We start from the raw sequence: 19,597 nt of genomic DNA, 5'->3' as shown, positions 1-19,597 counted from the left end.
ATTAATATTCAGACACAATATTCTTAGAATGAGAAAACAAACTCCTGAACTTGTCCCAGGTTGGTTAAATACTTGGCAGTTTTTCTTATTTTTGGCACATCTGGTGGTTTCCTGCTCTACAGGTCCCTGGAGTAGGACGCTGTCCGCTGGTGGACAGCCACCGCTATGCTGCACAACAGCGCCACTCCCAGGACGCCCACTGCCACTGCAAGAGCTGTAATGATACCTGCAGGAAACAACAGTTCGTCTTTAAGCGTTTATGCGTTTTTGTTAAAAAAAAAAAAAATTAAATAAGATTATGAAATACATTAACTGTTTCAGAAACAAACAGATTTTTGAAAAAGTATTCATACTCCTGGAATTTTGTCACATTAAGCCAAAATGATTTTGTGTTTTCATATGAATTTCATGAAATAGACCAAAACAAAGCATAATTATGAAGTGAAACAGCTGAAGCTCTATCATCAAACTTATGATCTTTAGGTGTTTTTATTATTATGATTATTATTATTCTGTTAAAAAAGAGGACAGAATTCAAATGAAGCTTATAGGTCTTTACAAACTACATGTTAACATGATAAACTGAAAAAAAGTAACATTTGTGTGCAAGTTTTCCTAAATAAAAAGTGCAAAAAGATTTTACAGCAAATAAAAATAAAATCTTTTATGAGAAACGACACTAAAATAAAAATTTCAAGAGGAAATCTGAAACTAACCTGCTGATTTACAGCACTACTGTCGATCTGATACTGATCAGGTATCAATATTTTGGATCCAGATTTTTAAAATTATGACACAGATTCTCAATTGGTCTGAATTTTAAGAGGGTTGCTGTAATTTTTGACTATGACTTTATTTAAATCATATAGTGCAGGGGTGTCCAAAGTGCGGTCCGGGGGCCATTTGTGGCCTTTGGGCTGATTTTGTGCGGCCCCCCCCCAACTGAAATAAAAAAATGACACAATGCAGATGGAGACTTTTAATCTGCAATCAGGGTAAAAATTGTTTCCAGAAGAATTTTCTTAGAGCAAAATGTAAAGTACAAAACAAAGTATTTTGTAACTAAGTTTTAACAAAAGGTGAAACCAAGAGACTTTCACTGAAAATCCAAAATCAGCTTTTATTCTTTCTTAAACTTGCAGACATTTTGAAACAAAGTGACCAGAATCCTGTTACTGAAAATAAATGTATTCAATCGAGCCCAAGAGAAACATATACATTTGTTTTGTGTAAATATGAACAGTAAAATATTCACGCAATCTGATTTTTAAATGTAATTACGGTAGAACCGTTTCCCCCTACCTGTGCTGGACCACCTGGTCCTGACGCCGCACTCGGCCTCCCAGTCGGCCGGCATCACGTCGCGCACCAGCTCGGTGAAGGAGGTCAAAGGGCAGCGGCTCAGGCCGCCGCAGCCCGGCACACGGCTGGGGTAGGGCTCGGACGAGGAGTCATTACGGTAATGCAGCTCCACTGAATAGGATCTGTGTGATTATTAGCATGAGCACAATAAGATGACACACACTTATGGGAAGTGTTATGTAAATGGGTTTTTTTGCATTCTGTGCTAATTTGCCCAAAGCGGCGCTGGACGGACGCCCGGCCTCCATCGGATTTTAAAACGGAAAATATATTTGAATGGTTCATTCAACTAAAAAGAAGAATGCAATAACTCAAAATGCGTGTGAGTGTATGTGAGTGCGCGTCTGACCTAGATCCCGCACTTGAATATGCAAATAGCAGAGTGCGTGGAGAACAGACTGGAAGGAAGTCATTACCCATCATCCTCCTGGTAGAACTCAAAGAGTTGACAGGCAGCGTAGGGAGGCAGGAGGCCGTCGTAGACGTCCAGCGCTGCCTGCAGGGTGATGAGTGTGGAGTCATGCTAGGATAAGTGCAAGCAGTGAGGACGTGAGGGGAGGTGAAGCAGCGCTTGGCGACACAGATAGCCAGTTTATGTGAGACGCTGAACTTACAGCTGAGTACATAATGAATTTCAGCGCGCCTCTGCCGCCGCCGCCGCTGCTGCTGCGCTCAATGGCGTCGGAGAAATTCCTCAGGATGGCGTTTAGCAACACCCCTGGCAAATTAACACAGAGTCAACAGAGCAAATGCGTTTTCCGCAGACACCAACAGAATCCTCTTGACCCCGTTGAGCCGCTTCCTCTGGCGCCGCCGTCTCCGTCCCATCAGCTCACGCGGGAGTCAACGCTGCACTTCGTTTGAGGCGAAAACAAAGCATGGGCCAGCAGCCACATAGGTTACACAGCTCCCGCCACACACACACACACACACACACACACACACACACACACACACACACACACACACACACACACACACACGCGCGCACACACACACACACACACACACACACACACACACACACACACACACTGATATATTTATCTCCACACTGTGCTGCAGATAAAATTTAATTTCATTTTTACAGCATGTTTCCGCAACACGGCAGTTCAAAGTGCTTTACGTCATAAAAACACAAAGTCATAGAAACACAGTCAACAACTGAAGCGTTTAATTTTAAGATCGTTACACATCAGATCATTGATTATTGCTTCATTGATTATGTTTCAAAACCAACTCTGACCAAGTGGGGTTGTAGTCTGGATTTAAAATTGTGAGTATTATTTTACTCACAATATGAAATTAAAATAACAACTTATTTTACTTTAGAATAATTAAAATTCTAGTTTCAAATCACATGAACCAAATTTCTGATCTGATGATGAATTTTATGAAACATCTCAATGAATTCAGCTCAGAAACATTTAGTGTGATCAGGACATTATCCTCAAGCTTTGCAAACTGTCAGCTGCATTAAAATAAACATTTGCCTTAATAACACAAGAGTCAGATCAATGTAACGCTTCATCTCAGGAAACAAAAACACGCCGCTAAGCATTCTGGGAAATAGTTCCCACTCCTGTCTTTTTCTTCTTTCAGTTTTTTTAAGTGCTAACCTAAAAACTCTGTTTATTCAACTCTTGGAGGTTTGACAAAATGAATAAAAAGTCTAAAAAAATCTAAAACTCACTAAATTTATTTGACTTAAAGAGTAGAAGATAGTAGACACAACTAAATGTGGCTCACCTAGTTACAGTTTTACAGTGTAAAGTGAGTTCCCACCTCCAGAGAGCCGGGCCTTCTCTCTCCGCTTGTGACTGAGGATGCTGTATGTGACCTCGAAGGAAGCGATCCTCCGCAGCGTTTCCAGGACGTCCTGCGTGGCCCAGCGAGGGAGAGTCAAGTTGTGGATCCTCTGTGCACGAAAAACTGTTATTAGTTACGTTCCACCGACACGTGGACATGGAAAATAAAATATAAAAAGAGAGAAAGAAAAGGGGGTTAATTTGCTGCGTTACATTGTTTCTGTGATCCCGTCTATTTTTAGATTAGAGTAGGAAGATAACAGATGCTCATTTTGCAAATGTGAGTGAGCGAGAGCAACCTGGCCCAGAAAGCTCCCATGTCAGAGACTTTAATTACTATATTTCCATTTGTTCTCCATTTCAAGTCTGATTGGAAGTATGAACATTATCACCATCCATTAAGAGAAAACTATTTTCCCCTTATTTTATTTTTTTCTGCTTCTGATCCGCAGCTAGAGGCAAGAAATGCTTAAGAAACTCTTAGAACTGCTTATTTTAATAGTTCAAACACCAAATATGCATTAATATGCATTAATTCACACAGTGGAAAACATCTTAGTACTAAAACATAAACTAAACTTACAGTCTGCTTTACTTCTGTGTTTGGAAAAACAGCCAATCAGCGCAAAGAAAAATAAATGATTGGCTGCATTTTTGGAAAATTTCAGTTATGATTTATGAAAAAATGTGAATAGGTGATTTTTCTTGTACATTTTCCTTGAATAAATTAAAGACAACTAAAGCATGAATACAGAGGGGTTTATAAAAGTATTCATTCAAATTGAATTTTTTTGTATTTTGGGACAAAGCAGTGGAAATCTGTTTTCATTTTCCCACAGCATGATGCTGCCACCACCACTAAAATTCTGCTTGCCAGCTCTAGCCTGTATAATTTTTCTCTCACTTGACATTTACACAAAACTTTGTGCTGATCAGTTGCAGAAAATCTGAAGTTTGTGGTGGAAATGGGAAAAAAATTAGTTCAATTTAATTTACCTTTAATCTTGAAACCTTATAAAAAATTATATGTTTTATGTGGAACAAACCTGACAGGTCAGAGTGTCGTGAACCCTCCAGATTTTTTTGCCAACCAGTCGGGACGCGGGGTAGCCGGTGTGGTTAGAAAGCCTCTCCACGAAGCTCTGCAGGTCAAACAGAAGAATTTAGATCAGGATTTTCTCCAGTCAAAATTACACACACACACGCACACACACACACACACACACACACACACACACACACACACACACACACACACACACACACACACACACACACACACACACGCACGCACACTCATATTTAGTTAAATGTTACTCAGTGTATTGCATTTTGTCTGTGCTTTTTTAAGCCATTATGTGGCTGCATATCACGGTAACAGCAGTTTCTGTTACAAAGACGCTCAAACTTTATCAATATTCCGCTAATGTCGAAAAAACACAATTTCACAATTTCAGTGTTTGAATTAAATGAGAAAAGTCAAAAGCCAGCTGCTTCAAACGTGAACATATTTGGATGCTTTGATGTCAAACACATGAACTGATTTCCAAAAGGACACAACAAATTTAACTGACTAAAACTCAACCAGGTGGAAAATGAATTGATTGAGCTAAAAAGTTGGGCCTGTATTGGGACGTTGAAATCAGTCCATAAATCAACAAAAGCCTCAAATTTATATGCAGTTCTTTTTCTTTTCATCTAAATCTTAAACATGTCTCAAATTTTTACAGAATTGTTCAGTTTCGCCCATTGAGTCTTGACTTTTTTTTACATTTATGCAGGTTTCTCTGACCTTTATTTGTTGCTGTGAATCACTTTGTATGAAACGTGTTGGTTCTAAAATGAGAAACGGACAGTGTGAAGCGTCTCCACCCGGTTCTTGCAGGTACAGCAGAGGGTGTTCATATTTAACAGCAGCGGCCCTGGCCTGATCTCCAACACCTCCTTAGCAAGCAGCGCCTGGGACCCGGTTTAATTAAAACTGTTTTATTGTAATTCCTTATCTAATTTAATCCAACCGTTAATTAGTGTCTCTGAGAATGTGAGAGAAATTGCACTGTGCAGCTTTTTGTAGGCACTGGAGTCACCGTGCCTGAGAAAATCAGCGAGAGGACAGGATGCCTGGTGCATAACTAACACGTCCACTGGAAGTGCTGATTGTGTCGGCGGCAGCAGCCTCTGTGAACTGCAGCGATTTCACCAAAAAATGCGCAATTTTGTTTACATACCAAACAGCCGAAATTACGAAAATAGTGTTTAGCAGTAAATCCAGCAGGATTGTGTAAATCTGCTCTGAAATTAATGAGCGATAAACAAGATTTCACAAGTTCACAGGGACAAGGCTCCGGGAAAGAGACGAGAAAAACAGAAAGGAAAGGTGACGACCTTCTGAAGGTGGAACCAGACGATGTAAATAAGCTTTCTTCAGATAACCTGCTGCCTGCATATGAATCATTTCAATCCAGTTGCTTCATTTCTTTGCTGCAGGACAAAAAATATAAACTTTCTGCTTTTAATGCTGAGGTTTGTGGCAGCTAGCTGTGAGGCTATGCTAATGCTAACGTCTGTGTAACCAGAAGCGAAAATTAGCGACTCAGATTCAGATTTGATTGCTTTTATTTCCTCACTCCTCTAGCAGCTGACAGTACAGCAGATGCTGATGGTTCTCCACCCAGGGCGCTACTTCCTGTGGGGCGTCATGCATTCAAAAAACAAGAAAAGTTTAGTCTGCTGCACCCCAAATAGGGTTTTTATTGATTATTTGTGGATTTTATAAATGGGGGGAAAAGGAGCATCGCACTTTACCGCCTTATATCTGTATGCAGCGGTTAGCTAACGAGGCTAACGCTGGAGATTTCCAGCTACACAGTGAAGTCGGCACTAAATTAAAATCTGTTTCTGAACTGAATTTGAATGTTTTAAAAGACACATACTGAGCCGAGGTTTTTAAAACATAATTAGAGATTTGTGAAATCACACTTTTTTAAAAATGATTCCGTAATATGAGTGTCTAAAAATTAGCATGAAATTTGGTCTGGAGAATTTGTAAACTGAGTTTACAAATTTATTCAAACTTCCTGACGTTTTCACACATTTATTCCCATTAAAACCATCAAATCTGAATAAAATATGTCAACATTTGTGGCAACACACAGACAGATGGATAAAAGGGGTTTCCCAGGTGGAGTCTGTCATTTTCCTGGGGTCCATCCTACCTGGTGAGCCCGGACGAACCTCTGGTAGGGGGCGCTCTCAAAGGTCTCCGTCATCAAAGCTCTGAACCTCGGACAGTCTTTGCCTGGAGACTTCAAAAGCTTCAACAACAGAGAATGAAAGCATTAAAAAGACACACAAGTAAAGAAGCATTTACTTTAAGCAAGTCTTCGGAGTATAAATATACCATCGCTTTACACTGTAAAACAACAAGCCCTGAATGGCGTCAAGTTCAGCTGGAACTCTGACAGCAGCATGAAGCCGGGGACCCCACTAAATTTATGCAGTTTGGGTACAGCTGTGCTGCTGGATGAAAAGGAAATATTTATTTGGCTCAGCAGCCCACCTTATCCTGGGCCCGGGGGACGGTGTGCACTGGAATGGGCCGCCACAGTAACTGGGGCATGATGGGAGGCGGGCGTCTGGTGGGGGGGAACATCCCAGCCAGGCAGGCCTGGGCGCTCATCAGAGTGCGGTCATAGTCGGTGCTCCGGACATAAAGCTGGTGGAAACATGGAGGAAACATGGAGTAAACACAGAGGAAACAAGGATGAAACAAGGAGGAAAGAAGGAGGAAACACGGAGGAAACAAGGAGGAAACATGGAGTAAACACGGAGTAAACACGGAGGAAACACGGAGGAAACACGGAGTAAACATGGAGGAAACACGGAGGAAACACGGAGGAAAGAAGGAGGAAACACGGAGGAAACATGGAGGAAACACAGAGGAAACACGGAGTAAACATGGAGTAAACACGGAGTAAACATGGAGGAAACACGGAGTAAACATGGAGGAAACACGGAGGAAAGAAGGAGGAAACACAGAGGAAACATGGAGGAAACACAGAGGAAACACGGAGTAAACATGGAGGAAACACGGAGGAAACAAGGATGAAACACAGAGGAAACACGGAGGAAACATGGAGGAAACACGGAGTAAACACAGTGGAAACAAGGAGGAAACAAGGAGAAAACAAGGAGGAAACAAGGAGGAAACAAGGATGAAACACAGAGGAAACAAGGAGGAAACAAAGAGGAAACATGGAGGAAACAAGGATGAAACACGGAGGAAACAAGGAGGAAACAAGGAGGAAACACGGAGGAAACAAGGATGAAACACAGAGGAAACAAGGAGGAAACAAAGAGGAAACACAGAGGAAACAAAGAGGAAACATGGAGGAAACAAAGAGGAAACAAGGAGGAAACACGGAGGAAACAAGGATGAAACACAGAGGAAACAAGGAGGAAACAAAGAGGAAACACGGAGGAAACAAAGAGGAAACATGGAGGAAACAAAGAGGAAACACAGCGTTTTCCTTCGTTGTCGCAGCGGCGCATGTGATGGAATACGATGGTGTGTTAGTGCCACTGTAGATAGGAATAAAAATTATTTACCCCAAAAACTCAGAAAAAACCTAAGAATTTTTTAGCTCCAAAAGTTGAAAAATTTGCAAAAAAAAAACAAAATCTGAAATTTTACAATTAATTTCCTAGAAAATAATGTAGAAATTTCTGATCTTGAAAACTCAAAATGTGAGATTTTGAGATTAATCTCAGAAACTTTCTGAAAAAAACTTGGACATTTTTAGAAAAATTTAAGAATTTTTTTAGAAAAAAGAAAAATGTTTTTAGCTCCAAAAGTAAAAAAAATATTGCAACACAAAACCTCAGAAATATCAAGACTCATTTCCTAGAAAATAACTCAGAAATGTCTGATTTTGAAAAGTCAAAAGAAATTCTAGAAAAAAAACTAGAAAATTTGAGATTGATCTCAGAAAGTTTCTAAAGTCAAAAATTCTGAAAGCATAGTAGATCATATCTAAGATTCATCAGTTTTTTTTCTTGCTAATTTTCAACTTTTTGAACTCAGAAATTTTCTTGCTTTCACTAGAAAATTCCTGAGATTAATTTCAAAATTTCTAAATTCACTGCTCCATTTCTTTCCATCTACAGATTCCCTAACACGCCGTCGTAGGATTCAGACACATTTTTGGGTTTTATATGATTTGGAAAAGGAAAAATCTTTTTTTTTTTATAGCACATTACACCACAACTACAAGCTTTAAAGACATCAGTTTGATTATATTTTTATCACTGTCCAATAAAAACAGGAATTTCTATGCACAATCTCTGCCCTGCTTTATGTGGGTCAGCTGAAACATCATCAAGTGAAGGGAAGGATTTGAAAAAATGCGGGAAGGAGGAAGGTGGGAGATCCGGCTGGCTGTGATCTCCTCTGACACCAGCCTTTGCTCGTCTCCCTCCCTCTGTCACCCTGTGTCAGGTTTTTGTACACAGTAAATCCCTCTGATAAGCTCAGATGCTTCTGTGACACCAAAAATCCTCCTTTTCCCCTGTTTTGTGAAATTAAAGCAGACGTGGCAGCACAGGGGGAAAGCTCGGTACAAGCTGAGAGCGACTCGGAGGCAAATTACCAACGACAGGTACCGAGAAGAGTTGGTATTTTCATATTAATTACATGTTACTTTAAACCAGGAGGAGGAGGAAGGGGAGAGTTTGGAGACAATAAGAGGGAATGGAAGCAGAAATCATGCCCTGATGATGACAGTCTGCTGAGCCTGCAGCCCCACTCAACCCTACATGCTGCCAAATATATACAGTACAAACTGTGGCTCCCAGGGCTGCCTTATCCCCCCATTCAGCATATAACAAGGCCACGGCAGCGATACGACCACAATGTGTCATCCTCATTAAATTACTGCATGCAGCCGCCGCAGACGGCAAAGACACGCAAAACTTGTCGCACGTTGCAGCAGCTGCGGCGTACATGGGAATCCAGATATTAGAGTGGAGCTGGGAAAAAAAATGTGAGGAGTCTCACACACCTCTTTGCTGTTGTATTCCTCACTGAGGAAGTTTCCGTAGCGCCTGCGTAGAAATCTGCCCAGCTCAAAGTGCTGCTTCATGCCCAGCTGGAAGGGAAGCAGAGGGCAGGAGGTGAACGTGGAAAACATGCACCCTGAACGTCTCGCCAGGATTTTATGACACATCAGCATTAAATACAGCAAAGTGTATTTTGTACTTTTTACTTCTACTTCAGTCCTTTTATGATGAAGTAGATCTGCTCTTACTTGAGTAAAATGTCTGGATTTTCTTCCCACTGAATGAAAAACATGTTTTAACCAAAACTCCACCAGAGACACACCTGCTGTTTTTACTGAAAGAAGCTGATTTGCAAAACAATTTATTTTGCCTGATTTTGTCATTATTGTCATTTAAATTGCCACCTAACTTAATATTTTGTTCTGTCTCATGGTGTAATTATTAAATATTAATGATTAATAATTTGATCAGTTACTCAGCACCTGAGACATTTTAACCAAATACTTTTTTTCCTCTTACTTTACTAATTTCTTGGACGTCTATTTTTTACTTTTACTTGAGTAGAAATATGTTGAAGTACAGCTACTCTTATTTTAGTACAATATTTTGTCTACTCCACAAACCTCTGCAAGCAAACTGGACTTAAATAAATGTGCGTTTCTGCAGGAGCTTGGAGCGAAGCCTCTAAACATGAATGACCTTTGACCCCGAGGCCCTGATTTCTCACACTGCCGTCATAAATCACTTCATTAGCCAACAGAGTTTGTGATTCAACCTGAATTTAAATGCTGCTGATCTGAGATAACATAAAAACCAACATATGTTTCCCACTTTCATACATTTATTTGTCAACAATCTAAAAACTGTCATCTTTCTTCCCCCTTATTGTGTTTTTGTCACAATAAAAATATTGAATTTGTGGCTTAGGGAGTATAAATCCTCCAAGGCACAGGAAATTATTCTATTCTATTAGTTTGTTTGAAACAGTATAAAGTTATAATCTACAGTAAATTTTCGTTAAATCTGTAAGCCCGTCTGCAATTTGTCGTCATTTAACTTTATATGGTCGGATTTAAATGTTAGCAGCTGTGTCACATTGAACTACTGAACATTAAACCAAGCATTTAAAAATAGAAAAAGACATGAAAACACAATACATATTTCAGAAAGCATGCGAGAACAATAGCAGGTTTGTTAATGTTTAATCGTTTGTCTTCCTGCTTGTGCAGAACTGCAGTTGAATTGGATCAACCTGACAGTGAAGTGGAGCATAAAGAGAAAAACCTGTGAAATTTTAACAGTAAAATGACATTTTTAACTGACTCCGATCTCTGTGAGCAGAGAAAACCTGCTTTGCTTCCCATCTGTTTAAGAAGTGAAATATTTGTTAATTTTTGCCTAATTATTTTGTATTTGTGTTCTACTTACTTACAGTTCATCAACCGTCTTTCTCTGTTAAATAGTAGTTTGATAATCTCAACTTTTACCTTGGTTTAAGGTAAAAGTTACAAAAGTAATGTTTTGAAAAGCACAAAAAGACGTCGCAGTTTCTATTAAGATACCAGAGAAAGTAAAAAGTGACCAGTTTTCTAAAATGTCTTAAGCTGAAAGACTTTTCTCACTCTCAAAAAAAGACAAATCCGTCTGTTTGGTGATGTTTCCTGCTTAAAGGGGCAGATATTATGTATTTTCCAGGCACTTAGTGCTATTTTACATCACATATAAGTCAATATGTTACTTTCAGTTGTTAGAAAAAAATGCTGCATATCAAACTTAGAAGAAAATTAACTTTGCAATTTGACGTCTTGAAAATGGCCTCTGTCTCTTTAAGAAGGTTCCCCTCTTTCCAACATTCTGCCTTCAGCAATCATCACAGCAATGTTTCTCCATTATGCCGTTAATAACTGTTCCTAGGAGCGTTGAACTGAGAAGTAGTTTGTATGAATCAGATGTTTGCTGACTGCTGCTGGCTAGTCTGGAGGAGTTGAGTGGGGGAGGCAACGAGCTCTGTGAGGCGACTATGATAACAAACAGCAAGTTATTGTTATTTATAATCAAATTGGAGGAAGTTGCAGCCAGCTGACAGTCTGATTAATTAACCTGTGATACTAGCTTGTTGCTTTCAAAGTATTAAAACACAAGCAAAGACATATTTTATGCAACAAGCCTTTATGTACAAATAAAAATGCTTTTATGAAATGCATCAGAATCAGAAGAAAATAATTTGTTTACTTATTGAGAGGTTCAGATGTACGACAGTCAAACCGATACAAATTAGATGCATAAAATAGACAAATAATTACTCCAATTTAAATATTAAAAAATATTATTAGATATTATAATAGATATTATTAGAACATTTTATTTTATTGGTTTACTAGATTTAATGTTGGCTCACTTTTGAATGATGCCTTCTGCTCAAGGTTTTCATTCTGTGGTTTGTTCCACTTTTACCCTTCATGCTCCTAAAAACGGGAAGTTTTAGCAGAAAGAAACAACATGTACCTCGGTGAGCTGTCCGAAGCCCTGAGCCCAGACTTCCTCCCCATGCGGATCCCTGGGGTATGACTCAATAGGCGATCGATCGCCGTGTCGGAACACCTTAAAAGTCAGAACAGATTATATTGCATGAATTCAGACGCCGTGCTGCTGCTCCTGCGCTCATCACGCCCTCTAGCTAAAGGAGTAACTCTCTGTGAGACAGAAAGTGGTGATTAGGAACAAATCAGGCCGGATTTAAGGTGCAGGCAGACGAGTCATAGAGTTATCAACCTGCACACTGTAAAACATTAGAAGCTGGTTTAGCTTGAAAATGCAATTTAAGTCAACAAGAAAATTGTTTTGGTTTTAACTCAGAAATTAAAGTTCATGAAGTTGATTTAACAACAAGAGACAAGTTGTCTAAACATTTTTTAAGTTCATTAATCTTGAATTGTGAGTTTTAAATTAATGCTGCGATTTAAACCAAATTAAATCACAAACTGCAATAAAATCTGACCTGATTTCTCTATTATTTTACTCACAATATCAAGTTTAAATAACGACTTATTTTACTTTAGAATAAATTAAATTCTTGTTTCAAATCACATGAACCAAATTTCTGATCTGATGATGAATTTTATGAAACATCTCAATGAATTCAGCTCAGAAACATTTAGTGTGATCAGGACATTATCCTCAAGCTTTGCAAACTGTCAGCTGCATTAAAATGAATATTTGCCTTAATAACACAAGAGTCAGATCAATGTAACGCTTCATCTCAGGAAACAAAAACACGCCGCTAAGCATTCTGGGAAATAGTTCCCACTCCTGTCTTTTTCTTCTTTCAGTTTTTTAAGTGCTAACCTAAAAACTCTAGTTTATTCAACTCTTAATAAAAAGTTAACACAACTTACTGCTGTAAGTTTATCTTTCACAAACTCAAATATTTAGGTCCAAAATCTAAAACTCACTAAATTGATTTGACTTAAAGAGTTGGAGATAGTAACTACATGCGACTCAAATGTTTTACAGTGCAGACTCACCTTTGTGAGGAGGTGTTTAACCCAGAGTTACATTTCACTGGATTATGAAACATTCGATTTGCTCCTGATCACACCAAACACACATTAACTGTTTTGTTTTTAACTGTCTATAGACCCCAAACCAAAATAACCTGTAGGATTAACACTGCAAAAATACAAATCTTAAATATTTTTAGTTTTCTTTCAAGTTGACGTATCTTAGTACACTTGACAAAACTAACCTTTCAGTTACATAAAGAGGCTTGTTTTGAGTAAATAATTCCTTAATATTTATCAAAAAGTTTTAGTTCCATTGGCGCCGTTACCTAGCAACCCCAGGCAAGCCCAGCCTGTCGCCTAGCAACCCAGTTCTAGTTCCACTGGCAGATTATTGTAAATTGGGGAAATTCCCTTGTTTTAAGTAAATTTATCTGCCAGTGGAATATTATATTAATATTCATTAATATAAAGGAAGTGTTGGATTAAAACAAGCTCCTTTATCTTGCTGAAAGGTTACCTGTAGGTTAATTCAGTCTTATTTTAAGTATAATAAGATATTTGCAATAGAAACAAAACTAAAAATACTTGGTAAGACTTGGTGTTTTTGCAGTGAGCACAAATTTGCTCATTTAAGAGCCAAAAAAATAATAATTTTAAACGTCACAACCAAATGTAAATAAAAAAAAAAAGCTGTACTGCATACTATGCATAGTAAGTAATTACGTATGAGTTATAAATGATAAGGTCATGTATGACCTCACAGGTTCTGGTGTGAATTCATTAAAGAAATGGATGATTTACAGTGAAACCTTGAGTGCTTCCTGCAGCCGCTGTCCCGTCACACCCTTCCTGCTTTCGTCAGTTCACCTTCGTGTACTTCGTGTCCTACATGGCTTTGCTTTTACTGGGGAAGTGGTGGAGAAGTGGGACGCAGGTATTTTATTTACTGGACATGCTTTTCATGTCTCTGCGCTTGTTTCTCAGTTGGTGTCTTACAGTGAAACACGGCCTAACCTCTCATGGAGTTTATCGGCATGCACACCGCCAGCACACACCTGGAGTTTTATCTGTCGTCTCTTGGAAAATATGTTGTTAATTCTATTATTAATTATACTATAATTATAAAACAACCTAAAATTTGTCCCTGTATACGCTTGCAGGAAGATAAGAACTTATTTTTCAGATAATTTGGAGGATTTGGATATTCTAACAGCAACATAATTTTATGAATTTAAATTAAAAAAACACTATTTGAAAATCAGTCTACTGCTTGAAAAGGATACAAGACTGTTTTTGTGCGTAGTAAGTAATTCAACTGTGTGCTGAAGTGTTACATAAAGAGGTTTATGAACAAAGCCGCAGTGTCTGGGAGAGATATGCTCGCTGCTGTCTGAGGCTAGGCTCAAAGTAATCCTTTGTGATAAAAGTGTAAATAAAATAATACTCACTGGGCAGAAAACTGATTACGGCAGCGTAATCAGCAACATTGCAAATCAAAGCAGGCTGTCAGACTATGTTAAAATCATGGCGTTCAACAAACAAATGCCATCAGTTGCACTATGCAAACATCTCGTGTGTGATGTATTACAGGAGAAAAAAAGAAAACGCATGTCATGGCTGAGGATTTCAATGGTTTCACTTACAGCAACAACAAACTTGAGCTGCTGGGACTCGGTCAAGCAGATGCAGCAGAGGAGGTGGAAACATCCCAACGTCGTCCACATCATGTCGACTCACAAAACGCTGCTTCGTCTGAAAAATCCCCGCCTGAATTTAAGAGGAAAAGTTACAGAATCATAATGGGACTAATCCCCAAAACATGATTTAAATTCCCACCGGTGTTTACCTCAGGCTCACATGTTGCTGTTTTAGTCAAATTCTTGACCAAGCAGTTTCTGTGAATCCAACATCTTCTGCATCAGGACTGTAGACTTTGGTTAAGCTCTTGTGTTGTTGAAGTTAAGCAGAACTTTTATAGTCGTCCTACCTGACCTCATCTTTCTGTCCCTCCTTCACACTGTAAAACATTTCAGCCACATTTAGTTATGCCTACTATTGTCTACTCTTTAGATCAAATAAATTTAGTGAGTTTTAGATTTTGGACCTAAACGTTTGAGTTTGTGAAAGATAAACTTACAGCAGTAAGTTGTGTTAACTTTTTATTAAGAGTTGAATAAACTAGAGTTTTTAGGTTAACATTTAAAAAACTGAAAGAAGAAAAAGACAAGAGTGGGAACTATTTCCCAGAATGCTTAGCGGTGTGTTTTTGTTTCCTGAGATGAAGCGTTACATTGATCTGACTCTTGTGTTATTAAGGCAAATGTTTATTTTAATGCAGCTGACAGTTTGCAAAGCTTGAGGATAATGTCCTGATCACACTAAATGTTTCTGAGCTGAATTCATTGAGATGTTTCATAAAATTCATCATCAGATCAGAAATTTGGTTCATGTGATTTGAAACTAGAAGTTCAATTATTATACAGTAAAATAAGTTGTTATTTAAACTTGATATTGTGAGTGAAAATGATAGAGAAATCAGGTCAGATTTTCTTGCATATTGTGATTTTATTTGGTTTAAATTGCAGCAATAAGTTAAAACTCTCAATTCAAGATGAATGAGATAATGAACTTGAAAAACAATGTTTAGACAACTTGTCTCTTGTTGTTAAATCAACTTCATGAACTTTAATTTCTGAGTTAAAACCAAAACAATTTTCTTGTTGACTTAAATTGCATTTTCAAGACTGCAGGTGGACTTTCATTTTCAAGTTAAACCAGCTTCTAGTGTTTTACAGTGTGCGTTCTCTGTGTCCATGACCTAAAACGCAACTTTGACAGATTTAAGTCAGAGTTGGATCTTCAGGGAGCGAGTGTATAGTCCCTAAAGGCAAGGTCACATGTTGTCAATCTGTGTTTACACCTCTGTGACAAAGAAATGAGCAAAATGCTGATGTATGCACCTGACTTCAACAATTGTGTTCTGGTGAGTAAAAACACACATGAAGGCCTGGCCACAAACGCTCATTAAAGCCGACCGTCATCTGCTGCGGGTTCGCCCAAAATGACAGGGCCGCTGGTGTTTTCCCTTACTTAGCACGCCTTTAAATATGTGTTGGTATCAAAGCAGCTTTGTGGGATATAGAATGGGATTACTGAGTGTGAGCTGTGTTGATGTCATGTTTTAAATGTGTAAGACAGGCAGGACCAAGTCATTTAGAAAACATGGGTCAATAGACGGCTTGTGGGCCAACAATAGGAATGATTTTATTTTAAAAAAACTTGAAAATGAAACAAAATATGAGCTAGCTTCTATGATGGTGGATGTTTTGCAGCTTGGCTTTATCAGAAACTATTTGTGGAGCTTAACTTAGGCAGAAGGAGTTTATATTAGAAGAAAAAACAACCTGAAGTCAGAACTTAGTAAGAATATTAGCAGATACCCTTAATAGCTCAATGCTAACTCGACTTGCTAACGACACAAGACGTTAGCTTGCATTTTCCGGGCACATAGTGCCACTTTATAGCACAATCATGTAGTTATAATAATTTTAACAATATTATACATGTGGAGCTTGTTAAAATGTATTCTTTGTATTTATTTCATTTAGACATTTATTGTTTTGTGCTGTCTTTTGGTTACCATCGCAACCAGTAACTGACAGCTCCGCCCCTTTTTCTGTTAACGGTGGTGTGTGTTAGGATCAGCTCTGTGTTTTCTTTACAAATATTATATATTTACATATAAATTAGACAAATTTAATAATATACGGTGTTTCATGAGTAATTTTGCTATGTTTTGCAAACGGTTTTAACTGTTATCATTATTAATGTTGTCCTATTTAGGTGTGTTTAATTTTAGAGACGTTAGCCGCCGCTAACTGCCCATTGGAAGGTATTGCTTTGTAGGGTTATTTTTACTCCTACTCTTACCAACACTTTAGCATGTCATCACAACAGTACTTCTCATTATGCCGTTTACAACTGTTCCGTCCCACCAGGTGTTTGCTAGCTGCTACATAACATAGTAAGACTTTACCAAATAATGCAATTTTTCATCCTAATTCTCTCATTTGATTAAATAATATGTCATATTTTCTAATCATTTCATTTACCCAGTTCTTCTCCACAGTTGAACTGCTGGATGGTTCCTTTGGTATTTTTCTTGGCAGAAATGTTTTCCATTTATTGCTTGCTAGGCCAGCTTGATTAGCAAAGCAGTTCGATGAATTTGACTGGCAGACAATCTGAAAATGTGCCCGACTTTGAAAAACAGTATTTTAAGCTGCTACTACTAAACCACGGTGTACTCATCTGTTGGTTTCTTGAACACAACTGTGACTTTACTGCACTCCACTGCCACTACAACACCTTTGGGTCTGCTGGAAACGGAGATTTGCATCATGGATGTGTACTGTTGTTTTTATTTCAGCCCAGAATCTCTTAGGAATGTTTCTGACACCTTGTTGAGTCTTTGTTGCGATGAATTAAAACAGATCTGAAAGCAAAGTTGGGTCCAAACAGGGAATAGCCAAGTTGTGTTTCATTTTAACATGGGTCTTTACTGCACAGCTCTCACTATGTCCATCTGGTTGACTATTTTTCTCTCTCTGTCGCAGCAGTGCACAATGATCCCCTCGCTGGCAAGTGCACACACAGAATCGTGGAGGGTGACACTGGTTAGTCTTGCAAAGCTGAACATCCGTACCACTGGGTCAGTGAGTCCACCTGCACCTCCAGGAGGCGACATACAGGCTCACACAAACACCAGCCACAGATCCCCATATGGTACATGAAGACACACATCCCATATCATAGCTTAGATGCAAAAGGAAATAAAATTATATCTACATACACACAAGTTCACTGAAGGGTCACAGAACGAGTGTGTTCCCTTTTCCAGAGAACAAACTCAACCCAAAATCACATCCGTCTTTCTCCTTCCTGTCCCTCAAGCGGCTGTTGTGTTTATGTTTGTTTTTGATCATGGATAAAATAATTGTAGTCATTTCAAGACGGTTGTCATGGCGACCCAGAGGTTGATGCATGTTGACGGAGAGACTGCAAAGCGGGAGATAAGATGTGGGCAGAGGTGTGTGTGTGTGTGTTGGGGTGCGTGTGCGTGTGTGTTTCAGAGTCGACACGCGTCCCTCCGTCCTGCGTGTGACGGGCCCAAAAAGACTGCGGCCCGGGATCAGACGTGAACGGTTCTGAGTGCCGAGGAGGGGAGAGGTAGAGGAGTGGAGGAGGGGGGAGGGAGGTGTGGGGGGTGCTATTTTAGTCTGGGTGTTGTCATGGAAACTGCAGCCTCACTACAAATGGAGACATCCAGAAACGCGTGGATTGCCGAACAAATGATGTGCGTAAAGGCTCGGCGTGAAGCTACGCCACGGCCGTGCGACAATGTGCCGTCTCAGTCAAAACCCACACACACGCACGCACGCACACACACACACACACACACACACACACACACACACACACACAAACAGCCCTCCAAGCATGACAACTGTGGCGTCTTCTTCATCGCAGGGACAGAATATCAATGCGAGGGCGCCCTTTATGCGGGGGCAGAGCAAGAAGAAGAAGAAGCGGCACCCATTGGAAGCTGTCTTCCCTCCCTCCATCTTTTCTCTTCCTCCATCCACCTTCACCTCTGTTTGTCTACCATCCTTCCTCTCTGCTGCTATCTCCCCCTCTCCAGCGCTCTGAAGGACAGAGGTATTCCCACATTTCTCCGCTGCTATAGCAACACTGCAGCAAGAACAGGAAAGAGAGGACGCAGCCAGGCAGGGAGGAGGAGGAGGAGCAGGGGGAGGATGGAGACGTGGTGGAGGTTGTGGTGAGAAGGTGGGGATGGAGGAAGGAGAATGGGGTGGGCTGGGGGGGATAGAGGCAGCCTAAGATGAGGAGATGTGTGAGTAACGCTACGGCTAATGGTAGCAGCAGTGTCAGTGAAACCCCCTTCCTCTTTGCACCAGGCAAGGCGCAAACTCACATGTCACACATGCTCTTCTCGCAGCACTTTCCAGCAAGGAAGAGAACCGTTCCTTCTCTGCAGAACATGCAGCTTCACTCATTTCCTGAGCATCATAAGCAAAAAGGACACAGATGAGACTCCTCCTACCGGGCGCATCTTTGTAGAAATGGGCAGTTTGGAGCTGAATGGCGACCTTATTATTTTGCAGTGATTCAATCCGCCTAAGACGCCGCAATGAGTCCAATGGCCCACAGGACGCAGATAAATCAGCGCAGAATGCACACGGAGACCATTGAGGAGACCAGAGCTGTTTCATATTGATGTCATCATCTCTTCTGTCAGGACCTAACACAATCTCATTATCTCCTCATATGTATATCGTAAGCCATTAGAATAAAGCTGTTTCCCTCAACATCGAAGGATGCAAAGCAGGCCATAAAAGTCATGTGCTCTGCAAGGAGCCCCCATGTCCTCTTCTCTCCGACTTTCTGCACATTTGTTGGGCTTAACAAGCTGTGCAAAAACCAGATTCAGACTGAAGTGAAAGGTTTTTATCATCATAAAGCCGACATAGAAGCAGACTTAATACCTTTAGTTTCTATAAGTTTTCTGCTGCCTGTGAATTGGCATTAAGGCCTCTGGGCAGGAATATCAGCTCTTTATGTCAATATATTCATGCAGGATGGGACCAAAAAGGAAACCAACATGCCGAAAGGGAAGAACTGCCTGCACACAGGATGTTTTTCATCTGAATTGATTTATTCTACTTTCTTTTGTTTATTTCATTCATTTACACATAAACATGTTCACAAACAAAAGTTTGGAATAAAATTCAATGATTCTTGAGAAGAGGGACAAAATAGGTTTTATGGATAAAGCACAAAATTTGA

At 39.6% G+C, this 19,597-nt stretch overlaps 1 protein-coding gene across 1 annotated transcript; it reads right to left on the bottom strand.

Moving 5' to 3' along the window:
* Window positions 1-46: 46 nt before the first annotated feature.
* LOC102233191 (testicular acid phosphatase homolog) lies at window positions 47-14,661 on the bottom strand. Its single transcript, XM_023340888.1, has 12 exons — window positions 14,577-14,661; window positions 14,374-14,497; window positions 11,733-11,828; window positions 9,230-9,316; window positions 6,730-6,885; window positions 6,386-6,484; window positions 4,217-4,312; window positions 3,148-3,280; window positions 1,977-2,080; window positions 1,779-1,885; window positions 1,303-1,484; window positions 47-226 (listed from the first exon to the last, which is right to left on the bottom strand). Exons 2-12 carry the CDS (start codon window positions 14,455-14,457, stop codon window positions 117-119), a joined length of 1,254 nt encoding a protein of 417 aa, XP_023196656.1. The 5' UTR covers window positions 14,458-14,497; window positions 14,577-14,661; the 3' UTR covers window positions 47-116.
* Between the last annotated feature and the right edge of the window lie 4,936 nt (window positions 14,662-19,597).

The sequence above is a fragment of the Xiphophorus maculatus genome, chromosome 10 (genome assembly GCF_002775205.1).
Source record: "Xiphophorus maculatus strain JP 163 A chromosome 10, X_maculatus-5.0-male, whole genome shotgun sequence".
Taxonomy (NCBI): domain Eukaryota; kingdom Metazoa; phylum Chordata; class Actinopteri; order Cyprinodontiformes; family Poeciliidae; genus Xiphophorus; species Xiphophorus maculatus.
This window is presented reverse-complemented; position numbering and strand designations above follow the sequence as displayed.